Raw genomic sequence first — 20,434 nt, 5'->3', positions numbered from 1 at the left:
ATGATATTCAATTAAAACTACCAAGAATTTTTTTAGAGAGTAACAAAATAAGGTGGTATTTAATTGAAATTTAAAAAGACTAAAAATAAATAATTTGACTTTCCAAATCATACAAATTTATTATTTTTTAATTTAATTTTTATGAATTTTGTTAGACTTTTTAGTTTTATGGATATAAATATCATTTTCATGAAAAAAAATATGATATTTTTCCACTCTTCTCATTCTGAATAGTAGAGTAGTATAATGTTCTTTTTTAATGTTAGTTTTTTTCCATTAGCTTGGGTGACTTTTCTTCTACCGTCAATTTTCAGGACTATGCTAAAAGTTAAGAAAACAACAAAATAAAAGAGAAAGGGAAAAAAATGAATATTTGACTAGGGAGAATACCATTACATTCTTTTAAACCCTAATTGACTGTTATGGCTAAATCCCATTACCCATAAAAAACTGATCATTCCCAAAATCAATTTTGACCCTTGCTTTTGTAAACCAACGAAAGTGTCTTTAGAAGTGACATTATCTTCAAGTGTACAACATTTGAAGGACTCAAACCAATAAAAAAAATTTGTGATGTTATGAGGCAAGTGAAGCAAATCCATGGTTACACTCTAAGAAATGGCATTGACCAAACCAAAATCCTCATTGAGAAGTTACTTGAAATTCCAAACCTTCACTATGCACACATGGTGTTGCATCATTCCCCAAAGCCAACCCTTTTTCTCTACAATAAGCTCATTCAAGCCTTCTCCTCCCATCCCCAACACCAGCACCAATGCTTCTCCCTTTACTACCAAATGCGCCTTCATGGCTTCGCACCAAACCAACACACTTTCAACTTCCTCTTCTCTGCATGCACTTCCCTCCCTTCCCATTCCCTTGGCCAAATGCTCCATACCCATTTCATCAAATCAGGCTTTGAACCTGATCTCTTTGCAGCCACTTCTTTGCTTGATGTGTATTCCAAAATGGGCATGCTGGGACTGGCCCGCCAATTGTTTGATGAAATGCCTGTGAGAGGGGTGCCCACATGGAATGCTATGATGTATGGGTATGCCAAATTTGGTGATATGGAGGGAGCATTGGAGTTGTTTGGATTGATGCCTATAAGGAATTTGGTGTCATGGACCACCATGATATCTGGTTACTCGCGAAACAAACGGTTTGGTGAGGCTTTGGGGATGTTCCTGAAGATGGAGAAGGAGAAAGGCATAGTGCCCAATGAAGTAACCTTGGCAAGCATTTTGCCAGCTTGTTCAAATCTTGGAGCATTGGAGATTGGACAGAGGGTTGAAGCATACGCAAGGAAGAATGGGTTCTTTAAGAATTTATATGTGAGCAATGCTGTATTGGAGATGTATGCAAAATGTGGTAAGATTGATGTTGCTTGGCGGGTGTTCAATGAGATTGGCAGGTTCAGAAACTTGTGCTCTTGGAATTCAATGATCATGGGTTTGGCTGTCCATGGACAATGTTGCAAGGCCTTTGAGCTTTATGATCAAATGCTGGTAAGCAGTTTGGTCGGTTTTCTTCTTTATTTCCTTCACAGATATCATTAATAGTAAACCATTTTAAGGCACCGTGTGTTTGGAACTGTGTCTGTGCCTTACCTTAACATGCAATGACGTGAAAGATGCAACTGGTAATGTTGCACTTACTGTAAAAGCCAGTATAAATTTGTTTTTCTAATGCAAAAAAAAAAAAAAAAAAAAAAAAAATTTGTTTCAATTCAAAATAAACTGTGGACTCGGAATCATTTTTTAACGCGGAACCAAACATTTGAACATTTACTTAAATTCAATCAATTCGTATTTCAATGTAATACTGAAATTATTTTATGTGAATCCACGTACGCACACAGTTCCAAACACTCATGCAGTGGTTTTCAGCCTTGAGAAGTTGTAAATGATGCTAATTATGTGTGTCTGTGTCACTGATGATGCCAGGGGGAAGGAACTTCACCTGATGATGTGACATTTGTGGGGCTCCTCTTGGCATGCACTCATGGAGGCATGGTTGAAAAAGGCAGACATATCTTCAAGTCAATGACCACAGCCTTCCACATTATTCCCAAACTAGAGCACTATGGATGCATGGTTGATCTCCTAGGCCGTGCCGGGCAATTGAGAGAAGCCTATGAGGTAATACAAAGCATGCCCATGAAACCAGACTCAGTGATATGGGGGGCTTTGTTGGGAGCTTGTAGCTTCCATGGTAATGTTGAACTGGCTGAGGTTGCAGCTGAGTCTCTATTTGTACTTGAGCCTTGGAATCCTGGGAACTATGTTATTCTTTCCAACATATATGCATCAACTGGCCAATGGGATGGAGTTGCAAAACTCAGGAAAGTGATGAAGGGAAGCCAAATTACAAAGTCAGCAGGACATAGTTTCATTGAAGAGGGAGGTCAACTGCATAAGTTCATTGTGGAAGATAGATCACATCCTAAAAGCAACGAAATTCTTGCCTTGCTTGATGGAGTTTATGAAATGATAAAGCTTAATAGAAGTGCATTTGAATATCATTTGGATCTTGATTTGAGCAACTAATCATAAAGAGTTCGATTCATAGTGGATATCGCAAAGGTGCAACCCTGAAATTTTCTTCCATTCACATTTCGGCCAACCAAACGTCTTTACATGTAAGCAAATTTTAATACTAACAAGCAAATGGGTAAAAAAAAGTGTAGACTGTAAATTATTTTTTAAATTATAATAATTGATTATTTTAGTATTCTGAAAAACAGATTTCAATCATTGAAATTAGCACCCATATATCATTTTAGTTCCTAATGTTAACGATCCATCAATTTAATCCCCGACTTGTAATGTTACCAATAGTTGTGACCATCATTAGGTATATGCTAACGTACAAAAATATGCATTTTTCTGAAAGCATCACTTGCAGGAATTGTGCTAAAAAGGCTAAAACTTTTTAGTGTATTACTTGTAGTGTGGAACACCAAAACATAGATAGAACTTTCTTTTTTATTTTTTTCTTTTGACTCAGCATTTAGATTTTTCTCAAAGGAAAAAAGTAAAAGAGCAATTGAAGAAAATGTTTATACAATATATTTACTGCAATGATCATAAATGGTGACAAATTTCTTGCCAGAAACTAATGAAGCTGTAATTTCCCTAAAGTCAGAAAAATAAAAGTATCAAAGAATTTGGATTAACACTTCATTTATCATCCAATCTTCATCTGGTCTTATTGCTTTCTATAGTGGTCATGTACCCAAGACTTCATGCCTTTTTCTCTTTTGTCAGCCTCCTTTGACTCCTCGCCACTAACTTCAGAATCTCGTCAATAAGAATAACAGGTGCTGATATCAAAAGGACCATAAACCACTCATTAAAACTAAGAGGAATAACTCCAAACACTTCTGCAAGGAATGGGATGTAGAGTATGAGGCAATGTAGTCCTAATGATATTGACATGGCTACCAAAAGCCAAGGGTTCCTCCAAGGTGGTAGTTTCCTCAAGCTATTATCTTCTGAGAGGGCATTCAAAGAGTTAAACATCTCAATTGCCACCAAGACTGAGAGAGAGAGAGTCATGGCCTTTACTTTGCCAACTGAGAAATAGTCACAAGGATTTGAAAAGGTGATCAAGCGACCCCCTCCAACATTAAATGGAGTAACAGTGAAATTAGACCATGAGGGACACTCCCCCCAATTTCGAAGTTGGGAGAATTCTATAATTGTGTGACCATCACTCACAAGATTGATTCCAAGAAAAGATGCTTGAGTGTACCACAAAACAAAAATGCCAACTGTTGCTAGTCCCACATAGGAACCAATTACCTGAAATGAGCATTAGTTTGGTTACAGTGTGACAAACGCATAGTTTAAATTAAATTAAAATTTGTTATGCATGAACATATTTTAGATGTAATTCTTTAGATGAATTTGGTATTATTCTTTAAATAGAATTAAAGTTTTACCTCAATAATATGTATTGTAAACGTTTGTATTGAAGGTCAAAAACTTAAATTCTGATCTAAGATCAACACGCAAAAGTATTTAAGGAATCGCATCTAAGCGTTGGCAAAATGAGAATAGACTTTAGCATTAATATGCAAAGTTGTTTGTTAAATTGAAGAGACTTGAGCAAAATTTACCAGATAACGGAAAAGAACCCAAGAACTTATTAATGCATCATCACTTCTGCGAGGTGGCTTCTGCATGATATCAACATCAGCAGGGTTAAAACCAAGAGCTGTTGCAGGTGGACCATCAGTAACCAAATTCACCCATAGAAGTTGCACTGGTATCATGCATTCTGGGATTCCCAATGCAGCTGTCAAGAATATGGATATTACTTCCCCAACATTGGATGATATCATGTACCTGAAGAAGATTGAACAAATATGAATAACTACTGTAGATAAATCAAATTTAAGATGATATACATAGAGAAATGGCATACCTTATAAATGACTTCATGTTGTTATAAATAGAGCGACCCTCAGCTACAGCTGAAACTATGGTACTAAAATTGTCATCTGCAAGCACCATATCTGATGCTTCTTTTGCAACCTGCAGGGTTTAGTAGGCAAGGTAATCAGGATGCTAAAAGTCCAAGAAGACACATCTCAGATCTCAACTTGTTTGTATCAATATACGGTTCACACTTCATGCTGATGTTTTTAAAGAATAGAATTTGGTAAGACCTTAGATACTGTGTTTTTGTCCAATTAGAACTAGAATTTCACCTCCATAATCTATGTTCACATTTAATACAAATAACTACAGAATTGTATCCAAGTTTTATCCATATCAATATAGATTTCAACTAATTATGACAATACTCACACAAATTCAATGTCACACCAGAAAAAATAAAGAAAGAAACGGAGGGCTATCAGATGACATTGACATAAAATAAAGTTGCACTCCACTAAAGCAAAAGTTATATTACCTCTGTCCCAGTTATGCCCATGGCAATTCCTATGTCGGCTAGCTTAAGTGCAGGTGCATCATTCACACCATCTCCTGTCATTGCAACGATCTCCCCCATTTCCTTCAGCAGTCTAACAATTTCTTGCTTGTGTCTAGGTTCAGCTCGGGAGAAAACCTTGCCTCCAGGACTCAACAATATTTTAACTTGTTCTGAATGAGGAAGAGTGATGAATTCCTTACCGGTCAAACTTTGCCCTTTGAGATCCTCATCTTCAGAGAACAATTTGATTTCTCTACAAATAGCCTCTGCTGTTGACTTATTATCTCCAGTTATTACCATAACTCTAATGCCAGCTTCCTTACAATCTTCAATTGCATTGTGAACTTCCTCACGAGGAGGATCCTGAATGATCAAGACAATTATTGTGAACTAAATGGATGTCCTCAAAAAGTTGCATTACAAAAGAGTGATGATTGATTCATAGCTAAGTGTATGACACAAACTTACTCTTAAGCCAACAATGCCAACAAAAACTAGATCACTTTCAATGGATGAATAGTTAGTTGGATCAAGCAACTTCTTGTGAGCAGGATGAGTGTCAGCATAATAGTCTGAAAATTCTCCTAATTCATCTTTGTATGAAAAACCCAAGCAACGTAATCCCTTCGAACTCATCTCCTGAAGTCTTTGAAGAAGGAGTTCCCTACATTGATTATCTATTGGAACCAGAGATCCATCAGCAAGTTGCACGTGTGAACTGCGCTCCAGTAAACTCTCAACAGCACCCTGTGATTCAACAACTTAAGAACTCAAAAAGCAGCAGTAGATGAAACCAGACATTAAAAGAAAAGGTCACAGTTTGTGAATAGAGAATAGCAAAACAACCATCAATTTACACAAGGAGACAATTTACCATTAGCTTAGATAAAGATAATCTTTCTACTTATTGAAACATACCCCACAAGTTAAGAATTGGTGAGACAAAATCAAAAAGGCTTAATGTCAGTGAAAACTGAAAATGTGGATTCGAGAATTGAAAATATAAGAAAGAAACGTAAAGATAGCATACTAGCATCACGCAAAGAAAGTAATAATCATTAAAAAATGTATTACACAAGAGACAAGAAAGATCCTGTCAAAATTTGAATCATAAGAATTCAAAAATCAGGCTCAGCATCACACCCTTTTGCCCCTTTTTGCCCAACTTGGAAATATAGTAAAATCAAGTTAACCTTGCCATTTCTACCTGTATTAGTAAATTTCACTATTCATTTCTACTTACTTTAGTACATTTCCCTGAATGCGAAGTAGAAAACATGCTAAAATCCTGAAAGGTCATATTTTAATATCATTTAAATATGCAGCATAGTGTCATTTTTGTTTTCAAATGATAATAAAAGGTTTGTCCAGTTATAAATACGTATTTTCAGAATGCAACTTCCTGTGCATAGTGATAAGCTTCAGGTCAAACAACTGTTGATCATTTCTTTTTTGATAAAAGCCAAAGTGGTGATAAAGCATCAGATGAAGCCACCTTGACAAGAAGCCGATTTTGACCATTTGGTTCACGAACAATAACACTCATTGACTTCCGAATGCGATCAAACTCCAACGTAGCTACCCTTTTGGATCTTTTATTCCACCACTCACAACATCCTGCACAACAAAAATTAAAGAATACTTTGTCACACTCCTGCCACTACAGCACTTCGACAATTTATTCACCTTTCATAAAGTTGAGTCCATTTGCTAACCTAACTTCACCACAGTGTTCACATCCATCAAGTTGTTTGCAGCAAGTTGTGCATTATCACGAGTTTTGCTCCTTGACTTCAAATCTGCAACTCCCATCTTTTCAACCAACACTTTGAGAGCAGCTTCAGTAGGCAAACCTGTGGCTCTAAAAAGACGACCATCGAAGTAAATCCCAGCATCATTACAAACAGCACATATTTCAGCCATGACTTGCAAATTAGCATCCATGTTGTAGCATCCCCAATCAACAATTCCCCCATCTTTGGGATCATAAGTTGTGCCTTCAACACTAATGAGTCGAGAAGCAGTGGTTTTCCCTCCCAAAGTAAAGAACTGTGTCACAGCCATCTGATTTGTTGTCAAAGTGCCTGTTTTGTCTGAACATATCACTGTAGTACATCCCAAAGTTTCCACACTTGGAAGCTTTCTCACAATTGCATTCTTTTGAGCCATTTTCCGTGTACCCAGTGCTAAACAAGTTGTGATAACTGCAGGAAGGCCTTCAGGGATTGCAGCAACTGCAAGAGCAACAGCAATTTTGAAATAGTAGGTACACTTTTGGAATGAAAATCTTACGTTTGAGGGCCATCCATCCACAACATCCCATGAAATGAAATTCTTGTAGTTGATAGCCCAAACAATGAGACAAACTAGACCAATTGCAGTGGTGAGCCTGTTACCAAACTCATCCAGCTTCTTCTTCAAAGGGGTGTCACTTTCCTCTTGAGAAGCCTCGTGTATCTGCTTCTGTATCTTTCCAATTTCAGTTTCCATTCCTGTGGTGATAACGATACATACACAACCTCCATTGACAACAGTGGTGCCTGCAAATACCATGTTTTCTTTAGCCTGCAACTCACAGTCTTCCAAGAAAACAGGACTTGTCCCCTTGAGAACTGGCATTGCTTCTCCAGTTAAAGAACTTTGTTCAACCCTCAATGTTGAGGTTTTCAAAGCCGCAACTCTCATATCAGCGGGAACCTTGTCTCCAACATGCAACTCCACAATATCACCAGGAAGAAGTTCTCTAGCAGGCAAATCAGGCACAAAATAGCCATCCCTTAACACTTTCCCAGACTCGCATTGCAACTCTTTGAGGGCTTCAAGAGCCTTCTCAGCATTGTTCTCTTGCCAAACTCCAACAATGGCATTAAGGACCAAAATCAAAATGATCACAAGTGGCTCCACATATGCATCAAATCCAAACTTCCCAGAGTCAGTTCCGTGAAAATAAGCCAAGAGAAATGATACGAACGCTGCAGCCAGAAGTATCTTCACCAGCATGTCATCAAATTGTTCCAAGACCAGTTCCCACAAGGGCTTCCCTTTCTCCTTTGCTAACTCATTCCAACCATACTTCTCGCGCCGCTTCTGAACCTCATGAGTACTCAGACCTTTGTCCAGCTTCACTCCATACTCTTTCAAACACTGTTCAACAGACCATGACCATGCAGGGAATGGTTTTTCCTCCATTGGAACCTTCATGAGCTTGTCCAAATTCACCTCTGAAAATATACATTAAAAATGTAACAAAACGAAACCGTATCCTACATCATGTTAAAATATTCACACACAATAAAGTACAACCTAAATAGATGGTAAACACTGCAACACAATCTCGACCATGTCAATTTGGAAGGAAAAAAATGAAAGAAAAAGCACTTCCTGTTTTTCAGGAAGTAAAATGACAAAGTTCTTGCAGAAGACACATTATGAGGGCATTATGGTACACGAAAAACATTATGAGAGCATCAAATCAAGACAAATTGCATACCTTATCTCTCTCACACACAGAGCATAAAGTGCATGGTGAAGCAAGATGTTTGGTTAAGTAACATAGATAAAAAAAGCAAATTTTGTACCATTAGAAGAAGCAGACAACGTTGAATTGTCTTAGCTTGGAAACCAAGCAAAGCTAAGGCCTGGAATTTTCCAAAGATGCTGGGTGATGAAAACAGAAGTTGTGAAGACTGAGGACTAGCAACTGGTCAATTAGTCTTGTCTTTGAACACACCTTTAGATAAATTGTCTTGTGTTGTGATGCAGTGGGGTTAGGAAACTCCCATCTCTGAAAGAGAATTTTAGAATCTGATGCCTCAAAAATTCTTCTTCTTTCCAATATAATTTATAACCAGTGCTCAAGTCCAGTCAGTTACTTTAGAATTTTCTAAAGGGGTGTGTGAGTTGGAATGAACTGCACACCCCCACTTTCTGCTTTTGACTTTGATTAACAGTATTTATTAATTGTAAATAAAAACAGCATTTATTAACCGCAACGTTCCACATTTTGAAATTTCTTTCTCTCTGTGTTTGATTCCATACAATAATAAGAACACTCTGCTTTAAAAAACATTATTTGCTATTATAATTATACTTGGATGCATATTTTCTGTAACACTCATACCAGCGAACAGCTCTGTTGCTTACTGATTCGTCAAAGATATCATAAATGAGAATATTGATTGAAAATGAAGACAATATTAATAGTTAAAGATCAGAGAACATAACTATCATTAAAAAATTGAAAAGAACAATAATGTCTAAGGTGAGAGAAGGTTGGTGAACAAACGCGGTGTCTGCAGGTAGTGGGAAACCCAACAACAACCACACAACACCATTACCTTTCTCAAATGTATACGTTGTTTTTACCCTGTTTTATTTTGAGATTCACTCTTCAAATTTATAATATTTGCTGGTTCAGCTTGTAGATGAGAACATTATAATAAAGGGGGAAATATTCACTGAAATCATTAGGGAGATTTTTTTAACAGAAATTAACTAAGTCTTGATTTATTATAAAAATAACAAATGTTAAAATAATTAGAAAGTTATTTACAAGAAGTGTGAAATGTGTACTCAGTGTAAGGGTACAAATACAAAATTAAAAAACAGAGTTAGGATTAAACCTATATACATATAACTTTTTATATAAATTTTCTTACCAAAATTTCTTGAGCAGTACTTAGGTAGAATATGAGACTCTCAAGAACTACGATGTTGTCGTCTAGTAAAAAAACTCCAAGGAAATAAAGAGATTCAATTGCAAAACATTCTTTGACTCAAGTCGTCATGGATGAATAATCTTCGTATGATGTTATATTTATAGATTTTCTATACTAAATATAAACATGTATATCTATATATTAAATAAATTTTGTTACTTAAAAATAATCGGATATTACATCTTAAAGATATTATATCATAATATATTAAAAAATATAATAAAAACTAATTATAAGTTTTATATTATATTATGATATATTGAAAATATAATAAAATCTAATAATAAGTTATATATATATAAAAGATATTATTCGTAAATATTTTAGAAACATTTGTATTCAGAATTACTATTCTAAAATTTAACTGTATTGAACTATTAATCTAAATCAATGTAAAATTTTAGGTTTGTAACGTTGAAAACCTTAATCATAGTAAGTTTAAGATAGCTTGAAACGTGAAAAAAGATGAAAAGCTCTTTTAGATGCAATTATATTATTTGTTATACTTTAAAGACACGAGTGCTAGGGTGTTAGGCTAAGTGTTAATGTCATAATGATAACAAGTTGGAACTGTAATTATAATCAGTAACAGCTTTATACGACATAGGTTTTGATAGAATAATGTATGCAAATACCAAACAAAACAACCGTTCATTTGCATGTTATCATTCTCATTCAAAATTTGTACCACACATTGTACCTAAAACAAACTGAACCAACATAATAATAATAATATAATAATAATAATAGTCTCTTCTTTTTCTTTACTTTCTCTTCTTTTTAACATTCTTTTTTTAGTTTTTTCCACTAAGTGTGATTTGGTCATACCAAACCTATTTGTAACATATAAGACTTTGTGAGTGTGGAAGCTTCCATGTAATTTCCTCTTTCTTTTTCAATTTCCATGATGTCTTTCGTGTTTCGTGCTTTGCATTTTACAAACATCACCAAACTACACTTGTCTCTGTCAACTTCTATTCTTGACGTTTGAAACTAAAATAAGTTTCATTGACTTTTATCACCACAAGAAAAATGCATATATGAGCTCCAATGTCTTCTTCCAATAAAACCAATACTTTGTTTATTTCAGAAGGTAGAAAAAGATGAATTTAAGGAGAAAAATAGGATTGTGTTTTTAGTCTCTATGAAATTAAAATTTGTCTTTATTTTAAATTTAAATATATTTTATTCTTCAAACTTAAAAAGTAAATCAATATAATTATTTTAATCTAATTTATTATTTTTTTATTAACATATTAAAAATATTTTAGATTAATATTTAAGTTGTTTACATGTTTTTGATATATTTTATTTCAAATATTATTGTGAAATATTGTTTAATACGTCTAAAAAAATTAATATCGTTTGCCTAAAAATAACTAAATTCATTTGGATAAAATTTCGTATTGCAGAGATTAAAGTAAATTTAAGGTTATTTGTATCAAAATAATGGAAAGTGTAAAAAATAAAATAAGAAGTTTAAAATATTTGATTGGTATATTAATATATTTAAACACTAAATTATAAAATAAAATTTTAAAAATAACTTAATATAAAATATATTAAAATAAATTATCAAATTTTAAATAAAATAACTTTATTTTATTTATTGTTTTAATATTTTAATATTAATTATTTAATTATTTTAACCAATTATACGATGATTTTGAATTTCACGACTTTCTTTGTATAGAGTTTTACATTCGCACGCGTTAAGTTTCCTAGAAAAAACACACCGTAAAATAAGTTATTGTGATAAAGTAGGTTTTTGTGAAAAAGAAAAAAAAAACAAATTAAATAGAAGAGTAAAGTGTTGGTTGTGACTACAATGATAATGATAAATTAAATAGATTTATTAGCATTAAATTGGACAAATTTTATTCTTATGGTATATGTGAATATATGATGGTTAAAATAAGAGAAAAGAAAATATCAATAAGAATATATATATATATATATATATATATATATATATATATATATATATATATATATATATATATATATATATCAGTTAATCGGTTGAAGAGAAAAATATGAAAAAATAAATAAAAAGTTGATTTCCTAAAATAAAAAAATTAATTTTTTTTATTCACTGTTTACTTTTTGTCTCTCCTTTATTTCCTTTCACCCTACCAAACAACGATTAGTCTTTAATCAATATTCTAAATTTCAAAATTGTTTGACTAAGTATTGAAAAGCCCAAGATTTATATTATATATACACCAATGATTTATAGTTGCGGATAAATACGTGGATGCATAGCAATTGATGAATCATTGAAGAATATGTGTCTCAACTAATCATAGAATAATATATTTTGCAATAATCTTTTATTCTTAAATAATCTTGTTAGAAGTCGAATAGTTCAGTTATGATTTGGTTATAAGATAATTACTTGTATTTATATTTATATTATGAGATAATTAATGTAATTTACAATATTTTTCTCTTAATAATTGCCTTAGTGATATTATTATGAAACCAAAAGCTATAAATAATAATTCTTTCTAACTAAAAATATAAGTAAACAACTTCACCAAACAATTAATGTACAATACAAAACAATAGCTAAAAATAAGTAAAATATTTGTCCTTGTTTAAAAATAATTCAAATGTATCTTAGCAACTCAAAATTATTGTCTCGTATCATAATATTTAAGTTATAATTGTTAAATATCAAGTTGATAGGTGAAAAATATTTTTTTTTAATCGTAAATCAAACTTAACGGTCAGAAATTAATATCCACTATAAAAAAAAACTATTTATCATTAATTCGGATATAAATCTAAATTTTCGTACTACTTACGTACAAGCTCTAAATATGTTTTTACATAACTTTATCTGAGGCAGATCAAATAAAAACCATCATAACTAATAAATTTCTCCTTGTGAGTATATATAAAGATCTCCCTCGAGTTAGTACTAGTTTACTTTTATAATAAATTATCATATGCAAATTTAATATTTATTTTTAATACAAATATATTTAAAAGTTATTACTACTCTCGTCAAGGTATATGCTTTGTCCTCTTCTTATTTACTTTAAGTTGAATTTTTATTCTTTAAAACATACTACTTAATTTTAATTTGATTCGATATTTCGTCTCAAAATTATTGTTTTTCATCATAATATATAAGTTATCTTTTATCTTTTTTTCATAAATTTGATTTTGTAAAATACTTATCTCTTTTATTTAATTTTTTTTATTTTTATAATAAATTTCAATAGTTTTAAAGAACTAAAAATAAATAAAAATAATCTCATATCACAATATAAATAATTTACCATAAATATACAATATAATCTATATATTAAAAATATTTATTAATTGTAATTTATAATTATAATGTAATTTATATATCTGAAAAAAGAAGGTGAATAGTAAAGGAAATGAGTGTGGGTGGAGGAAAAAGAAGGTGAAGAATAAGAAAGACGGTGCGTTGGTGAAAGCAGAAGTTGAAGAGTAAGGGAAAGGGTGCACTTATAGAAGAAGGTGAAATATGGAGAAAAAGATGAGGACAAATAAGTCATTTCACAACTCAATAGGGGTTGTAATTGAGACTGTTCAATGGGTTAAACGAATTTTACAATTTTACAAAGAACTTCAAGATATTATAGTTATCATTGGGTCAGACGAATTATCTAAAGAAAATTGTTTATCCATAGCAAGAGTATAAAATAATGGAGTGTTTTTTATCACAACATTTTTTTTAGTAGAAGTTTTGACAGATTTTACTAAAAAAATATGTTGGTCTAGTAGGAACAATTAGAAAGTTTAATTTTAGTATTTATGTAGTAAATGGTCTTTTTGAAAAACCTTTTATTTGACATTATAGCTATCATTGGTTTAAACGAATTATCTAAAGAAAATTGCTTAACCATAGCAAGAATACAAAAAATGGAGTGTTTTTTATCGCAACCCTTTTTTAGTAGAAGTTTTGACAGATTTTGCTGAAAAATATGTTGGTCTAGTAGGAACAATCAGAGAGTTTAATTTTAGTATTTATGGAGTAGTACATGATATTTTTGAATGAGCCTTTTATTTGATAGGTAATATTGATGAAGCTAATACGAAGGCTACGAACTTAAAAACAGAGAGCAATTTGAAGAAATGACTTTAAGTCTTTGTGTATTGACCCCAGTCAAATTGTTTGGGATTCAGAAGTGAAGGAACTCATTTTATCTACTAATAGAGAACAAATTGAAGTATTACCTAATCATGCACCCATTGCCTCAACTGTTCATGTAAGTATTTTGAGAATATGTCTTAAAGACTAATGGTTAACAATGACTCTGATGGGGTTTGCTAGAACAAACAATCATCAGATAATTTTTGTTTCATGTTCTCATGTTATAATTGAATAACCTTATTTTATTATTCTCAAAGAAGATTATTTGTTGTTTTCTTTTACTAAACATATGTATATCCAATCTTCTAATAAAAACAAGAAAATTTTCACAATCAATCCTTTTGTCCCATTTTTTAGTGATCAGAAAAATCATTTTCAATTAAGTTTGAATTTTTTTGGTTTGGAATCAAAACTCTTCTACTACATTTTTATTTACTTTATTGTGTTTTTTTTTTCTTTCATCATTCCTTAATTCCTACTTGGTCCTATAAGATCTTACCCATTTTATCATTAAGTGAAAAGTAAAAAAAAAATCAGACCAAATTTTGAATTAAAAATATAATGTGAAATTTTATATGTTTGATTCAATAGATTACTCTTTCTTGTGTATCAAGATGGATCAATAAACAAAATTATTTTTTAATTATAAAACTACTTACAAAATAAATAAAAAATATTTACAACAAAATTATAAAATTTATTATATTTAATTTTATAATTACAATGATAAAAATAGCAATAATTTTATTATCATAAAAAAATGAACTCAGATGAACGCATATATTTTCACTTGTGATAAATAAAACATATTAAATAACTTAAAATTATCTTATTCATGGTAATTTTGATGTTGAAAAACAAAACTTAAAATATATTAAACTTGTGTGGAACATAACTTTAAAATCACATAATAATCAATATAATAGTTATATCATGACCGAAGGATTAATAAAAAATATAAAATCCATCAAATATTTATTTAGAGGTAAAAAATGGAATCGTTAAATATTAGTGAACTAAAATTATATTTTGGCCAAGAATAAACATCACAAAAAACAAAACAAAACAAAACTGAGATTAGGGTTTTTCGTTTTGGGCTCATTAGGAAATTGGATTAAACCCAACTCAGCAGGCTACCCTACTATATTTAAAGTTATCACTCCAGTCTTCTGTACACCAAAAAATTTCGAAAGCCTTTATTTTTCTGTCAGGTACGCTCTCTCCTTCTTTCACGCATTAGGGTTTTTGGTAAAGAAATTTTCTGCGATTTCTCTCAAACTTTTGAAACGCCCAAGTGGGGTTAGTGATATAGGGGTTTTAGGGCATTGTGGGTTTTACACCCTTCTTGGTTATGTCTTGTTTGTTGGATTAATTTATTGACAATTTTAATTCTGAAAGTGATTTGTGCGAAGAGGATGAGACCGATTTTTGCTGGGAACTTGGAGTACGATACTCGTCAATCGGAGCTTGAACGATTGTTTTCAAAGTATGGAAGAATTGACCGCGTGGACATGAAATCTGGTAAAACATTCATGGTTGTATCTTCACACGAGTAATCAAACTATTTTTAATTTGGATTTTGTCTGATTCATTTTTTTTCATTAGTTTCTCTTGTGTTGTAAATGGTGATGATAAAGTACAATTTTGTTTTTATTGACTTTATTGTGTTGATCAACTTTTTGTGAGCAAACCCTATCCTGTTGTCCAACAGATTTCGTGTTACCTATGTGCTGTGTCATTTAGTGTAAATAGCTAGAGTTTTTTAAGACAATTAGGTGTCATTAATTTTGTGAAGTTAGTGTATGAGTGAAAGAGAGGGTGTGGCTCGTGGGCAACACACTGAGCTTGTGGGGAAAGACAATGGTTTCGATTCCCCACAGAACACGTTCTTGAACACATTCTTGAAGAGGGGCGAGAAACTTTAAGGGTGGCTAAACCCCCAGTCTGAGTAGTGATCTTATAGGCAGTCCAAAGAGTGTGGCTTGTGGGGTTTACCTTGGGCTTCCATGAGGAGCCAAAGGACTTATTTACGGCCATTAAAGAAAATTAACAAAATAAGACGTTCATCTAAATGGGGCGGCCGTGTTTTGGAATTTGGATGTGAGCATATGGCTGCTTTTGTGGCTTGAATGTGTGGTTCCTATGGCCTGATAGGAAATAAATGGAAGCCACAATTGCAATGCCTTTGGAAAGAAAATCCTCTGGTTTTTAAGTGTTTGTTTTGGCGCAGGAACTTCTACTAAGGGGAAACATGCTGAGCTTCTGTCTTGGCTTGCCAACCTCTGCAAATTTTTTTTGGAAGAAAACCTTCTTGCTTGCCTGCTCTCCTTCTACCCACTGATCTGCATTTTCTCATCTGATCATTCGTCACTCACCTCACCATCTCCCAACATTGACATTTCCACCAGAATGTTCTTAGTGGGATCATCAATCAATTTATTAAGCAATGCATAGCTTATCTGAAAATAGGGGATCAATGAAATTCTGTCAAGTCATGCCATTCTATTTCTGAAATCACTTGTGCTGTCTGAATGGAGAAGCATGCTTAGCAGTCTCAGATCTGAATTTTGGATTTAACCTTTATTTGCAATCATGATTTTGTTCCTCATTCAACGCCTCTACAGCTTCATGTGCATCAGCCCTCACTTATATTCAGGTGTTGTATTCCTTTGTTCCTGACAGGGAAAATGATTTCCTGGTTTGGCTGATGTACTTCTGGTGAGGGATAACATGCTGATGTCTTTAATAATCATTTATGCCTCTAATACTAGTTTTTGTTGCAGGTTTTGCTTTTGTCTATTATGAGGACGAGCGAGATGCGGAAGAAGCAATTCGTGCACTTGACAATGTTCCATTTGGTCATGAAAAGAGGAGGCTATCTGTGGAGTGGGCTAGGGTATGATAATGTTTTCGTGACTATATTTTGGTTTCATTTATTGATGAGAGGACTAGAATAATAGTATCATACCAGATTTTAATGGAAGTGTTTTCCTTTTATTTCCATTGGCAGGGTGAACGAGGACGCCATCGTGATGGATCAAAGGCAAACCAGAGGCCAACAAAAACCCTGTTTGTGATTAACTTTGATCCAATCCGAACTAGAGTTCGGGATATAGAAAAACACTTTGAACCATATGGAAATGTTCTTCATGTCCGGATTCGCCGGAACTTTGCTTTTGTGCAGTTTGAAACTCAAGAAGATGCCACTAAAGCTTTAGAGTGTACAAATATGAGGTAAGTAATGGAATTATATTGTCCTATAGTATATAACTACAAATATTAATTTTTGGGTTTCATTACACTTGCAGTAAGATCTTGGACAGGGTGGTATCTGTGGAGTATGCTTTGAGGGATGATGGTGAGAGGGGTGACAATTATGATAGTCCTAGAAGAGGAGGAGGTGGTTATGATAGATCACCCAGTCCAGTTTATCACAGGCGACCAAGCCCTGACTATGGCCGTCCACGCAGTCCTGTCTATGATAGGTATAACGGTGGTGGACCTGACAGGCGGAGGAGTCCTGATTATGGCAGACACAGAAGTCCTGATTATGGCAGGCGTAGGAGTCCTGATTATGGCAGGCGCAGGAGTCCTGATTATGGAAAACCAAGGAGTCCTGATTATGTGAAGCCGAGGAGTCCTGATTTTGGGAAGCCAAGGAGTCCTGAATTTGGTAGATATCGCAGGTATTGTATTCTTATCAGTAAATTTAAACCTTTCATGCACCTCTTTTTTTTATTACTCTTTCAGCTTATTTATTCTGCTTTATCTGCAGCCGTTCTCCGGTGCGAAGGTCTAGAACGTAAGGGAAGCCCAGTTTTAGAGTAAGAAGAAAGGCTACAATGGCACTGTCACTTTCTAGTTGTTAGAATAGCAAGTGGTACATTATGTAGTAAAGGGTACTTCTGAGTTTAATGTGGTTTGCGTCTTTACTTAGCAATTAGTGCCAATGGTTCCATAGGGACCTAATATGAGACCCTGTTTAGTGTGGGATTATTGATGCATATTTTTTCAATGACATCGTGCTTTGCTACAGCTGAATTCTCTTTTCGTAGCCTAGTATTGACACTATTGTGAATGAGTGCGCTCTTGCAGAATTTGTAATCAACTGTGCTCCAAAAGAAATGTTATTTGTTAAACTGCTTGTGCACTGATTCTACGGTGATATGCATTATTTTAAATACCCTCTTTTTGCAAAAGAAACCTCATGTTTGTTTTTATCTAGTACTCCTATATACTAACTGACTCTGAAAAAGAAAAAAAAAATTCTTGGTAAAAGTAGCTGTCTGAATTGCCTAAGTAGTATTACTAGAAACCTTAGGTATATTACTTTAGGTTTTTATGAAAATTTAGGCAAGTAATTTGGTGGTTTGTATGAAAATTTAGGTAAGGTTGGGAAAGAATGTTAGGTAAACAGGGTGAATATTTTCAGCTATTGGCTTTTTTCTAGTCATTTTCAATTTGAGGGTAGAATAGTAATGACCTTTATTATTCGCGTCTTGTTTGAATCCTTCAGATAAGATTTTAACGGTGAGGGGGGAAGCGCATGTGCATCCCTAACCTTGCATGTTTCTGCAATGAATAAATTCTAAAAGCTAAGTCTATCAAAAAAATGTTTATATTATTTAAGTGCTATTCGATTTGATAACCTTTTTCCTTTAAATACTATTGAGCTTTTATTTTGTTTTTATATATTTTTTAAGAATGAAAACATATATATTAAAAGTTAAAGATAATCACTTTATACTCGTGAAAACGTAAAGGCAATGTTTTATATGGCAGGCGCGTTTGAAGTTTTTTATTTGCATAATGTGTTACTATTAAACTTTTAGCGGAAAGCATCAATAATTAGCCGTCGGCATTCGGCAAGTGTTAGAGCAATATAACAAAAGTTTTTAATTCGGTCAAAGTTTCTCAAATTTCAACTCCTAAATAGTAGGAGAGTGGCTCTTGTTTTATCTATTTAATAGAGTCTTTAAATAATTTAAATTTTATTAATCCATTCACTAGAATTTTAATTTATTTTTAAGTAAATGAAATGTATACAGAGCTTTTTTTAATTTTAAAATAACTAAATAAAGTAGGTTTTTAATATTTTGTCTTCTTACTAGGGTTGTGATACACTAAAAATCACGTCCTTTCTTTCTAATGATGTTCTGAAGGAAGTTCGTAAGTAAATTTTACTTCTAGAAAGTGAGGGGAACAAATATTTGAAAACAAAAGCACATTTATGTTTATTGATTAAAATTTCTAACGGATGAAATTGCAACCAATTTCAAAAGTTATTATACATGTATTTGATTTTTATCGTGACTTCAATAATTAATTAAAGGCAAATTTTACAATAATGATAACAATAGTAATAACCACATAAATTGTCTTTGATGTTAATAACGAAACCAACTAACCAAACCATCTTTGAAAGAAACTAAAATTGATTTAAAGAAACTAAGAAAAACCATCCACCATTATTTTATCCTTTCATACATAACCACTGAATGTGATGATGAATCAGAATAGTCCTTTTCTCATCTCAATTTACTGAATCTGTGGCTCTAACTTAATGCCACTCCCTCCTTTAACACTCTCATGTCTGCATCTTCGACATCATTTTTTCAAAACTCATTGACTTTTCCTCTTTCAACACTCGCTCAATCATTTCACCAATAACTATATTGTCTTCCCAAGATGAAACCATCAAATGACACTAATACCTTTCTTGAGATAAATTTATCTATGAACACTTACAAGATAACAGAAGAAAAAAAAGTTCAAAATTTATCTGATATTGGCTATCATTGGATGACCATAGAAACTCATTTCATTAATAATGAACACCCCTTCAATACAGAGAAGAGTTTCATCAGTTGCATCACAGATCAAAACAGATAAGATTCTGATACATGATGTAACTCAGAATTGATGACAGAACGAACAACAACAACAAGAAGAACATATCTAGGACTTGGTGAGTTCTTGATGAATTGCCTTTTCCAGCCATGCCTCAGCATGTTCCATGATTCCAGGGCTGAGCCTTACCATGAGAATGCAAAACTCAGTTTGATTAAGCTTTCCATCTCCATCAAGATCACCCTGTCTAACCATCGCATCTGCATCCTCCATACTCATGCCTTCCATGCCAAGAAGAGCTGAATTTGTCAAAAGACTCTGACTTGTTATCAAACCTGTTTCTGGGTCTGACAGAAGCTTGAAACCCCCACACAGTTCTGAAACAAAGGACTCCACATCAAGCTTCTCTGCCATCAATGGCAGCAAGTCCTCAAACTCTGTCTCTGTCTCTGTCTCCATGCTGCTGCTTTGCTTCATGCTTTCCATTTTCTTCTTCTTTTTCTTCTTCTCAACGTTCCAAAGGAGAAAGCGACTTTCCAACACTTTATATTATATAACAATCAAGACTCAATGAGAATTCGTTAGGACAAGTCCTCTTTTATAGACATGTAAAAGTTCTTCCTTTTCCAACAACTCCTTCCTAACAAAAATAAATCATAAGCTTCATTCACACTTGGATTTTTCAATTTCTAAAAAGAGTTACTAAAACTCGTTTATTTGTTGCGTAATTTATTTACTTTTATTTTAGTTATACTTACTATTGAGAAATGTAACTAATCATTTTTTA

General features: G+C 33.0%; 4 protein-coding genes across 9 annotated transcripts; 2 read left to right on the top strand and 2 right to left on the bottom strand.

Moving 5' to 3' along the window:
* Nucleotides 1-423: 423 nt before the first annotated feature.
* On the top strand, nt 424-4,668 carry LOC114166588 (pentatricopeptide repeat-containing protein At5g08510). Of its 2 annotated transcripts, XR_003599963.1 has the most exons (3): nt 424-1,508; nt 1,947-2,641; nt 4,548-4,668. XR_003599963.1 is itself a non-coding variant. In XM_028051336.1 (2 exons), the coding sequence occupies exons 1-2, from the start codon at nt 579-581 to the stop codon at nt 2,547-2,549; spliced, it is 1,533 nt and encodes a 510-aa protein (XP_027907137.1). In that variant the 5' UTR covers nt 424-578; the 3' UTR covers nt 2,550-2,845. The 2 variants fall into 2 exon arrangements, 1 of the variants encoding a protein (XP_027907137.1); XM_028051336.1 differs by lacking the exon at nt 4,548-4,668 and having other exon boundaries at nt 1,947-2,845.
* Nucleotides 3,028-8,788, bottom strand: LOC114166586 (calcium-transporting ATPase, endoplasmic reticulum-type). Of its 3 annotated transcripts, none has more exons than XM_028051333.1 (8): nt 8,523-8,788; nt 6,660-8,165; nt 6,440-6,561; nt 5,413-5,691; nt 4,924-5,307; nt 4,432-4,541; nt 4,124-4,352; nt 3,028-3,806 (listed from the first exon to the last, which is right to left on the bottom strand). In XM_028051333.1, exons 2-8 carry the CDS (start codon nt 8,143-8,145, stop codon nt 3,246-3,248), a joined length of 3,171 nt encoding a protein of 1,056 aa, XP_027907134.1. In that variant the 5' UTR covers nt 8,146-8,165; nt 8,523-8,788; the 3' UTR covers nt 3,028-3,245. The 3 variants fall into 3 exon arrangements, with proteins under 3 accessions (XP_027907134.1, XP_027907135.1, XP_027907136.1); XM_028051334.1 differs by having other exon boundaries at nt 8,435-8,779; XM_028051335.1 differs by lacking the exon at nt 8,523-8,788 and adding an exon at nt 8,248-8,408.
* A 6,114-nt stretch (nt 8,789-14,902) lies between these two features.
* Nucleotides 14,903-17,947, top strand: LOC114166850 (serine/arginine-rich splicing factor RS31). 3 transcript variants are annotated; one of them, XM_028051715.1, is made up of 6 exons: nt 14,903-15,008; nt 15,196-15,318; nt 16,581-16,693; nt 16,808-17,031; nt 17,106-17,483; nt 17,573-17,947. In XM_028051715.1, the coding sequence occupies exons 2-6, from the start codon at nt 15,213-15,215 to the stop codon at nt 17,601-17,603; spliced, it is 852 nt and encodes a 283-aa protein (XP_027907516.1). In that variant the 5' UTR covers nt 14,903-15,008; nt 15,196-15,212; the 3' UTR covers nt 17,604-17,947. The 3 variants fall into 3 exon arrangements, with proteins under 3 accessions (XP_027907516.1, XP_027907517.1, XP_027907518.1); XM_028051716.1 differs by having other exon boundaries at nt 14,911-15,008; nt 15,210-15,318; XM_028051717.1 differs by lacking the exon at nt 14,903-15,008 and adding an exon at nt 16,028-16,453 and having other exon boundaries at nt 15,135-15,318.
* A 1,541-nt stretch (nt 17,948-19,488) lies between these two features.
* LOC114166191 (calcium-binding protein KIC) lies at nt 19,489-20,231 on the bottom strand. Its single transcript, XM_028050874.1, has one exon. It carries the CDS (start codon nt 20,131-20,133, stop codon nt 19,756-19,758), a length of 378 nt encoding a protein of 125 aa, XP_027906675.1. The 5' UTR covers nt 20,134-20,231; the 3' UTR covers nt 19,489-19,755.
* Nucleotides 20,232-20,434: the final 203 nt, after the last annotated feature.

The sequence above is a fragment of the Vigna unguiculata genome, chromosome 10 (assembly GCF_004118075.2).
Source record: "Vigna unguiculata cultivar IT97K-499-35 chromosome 10, ASM411807v1, whole genome shotgun sequence".
Taxonomy (NCBI): domain Eukaryota; kingdom Viridiplantae; phylum Streptophyta; class Magnoliopsida; order Fabales; family Fabaceae; genus Vigna; species Vigna unguiculata.
Note: the sequence above shows the minus strand (reverse complement) of the source record. Positions and strands in the feature narration are given on the sequence as shown.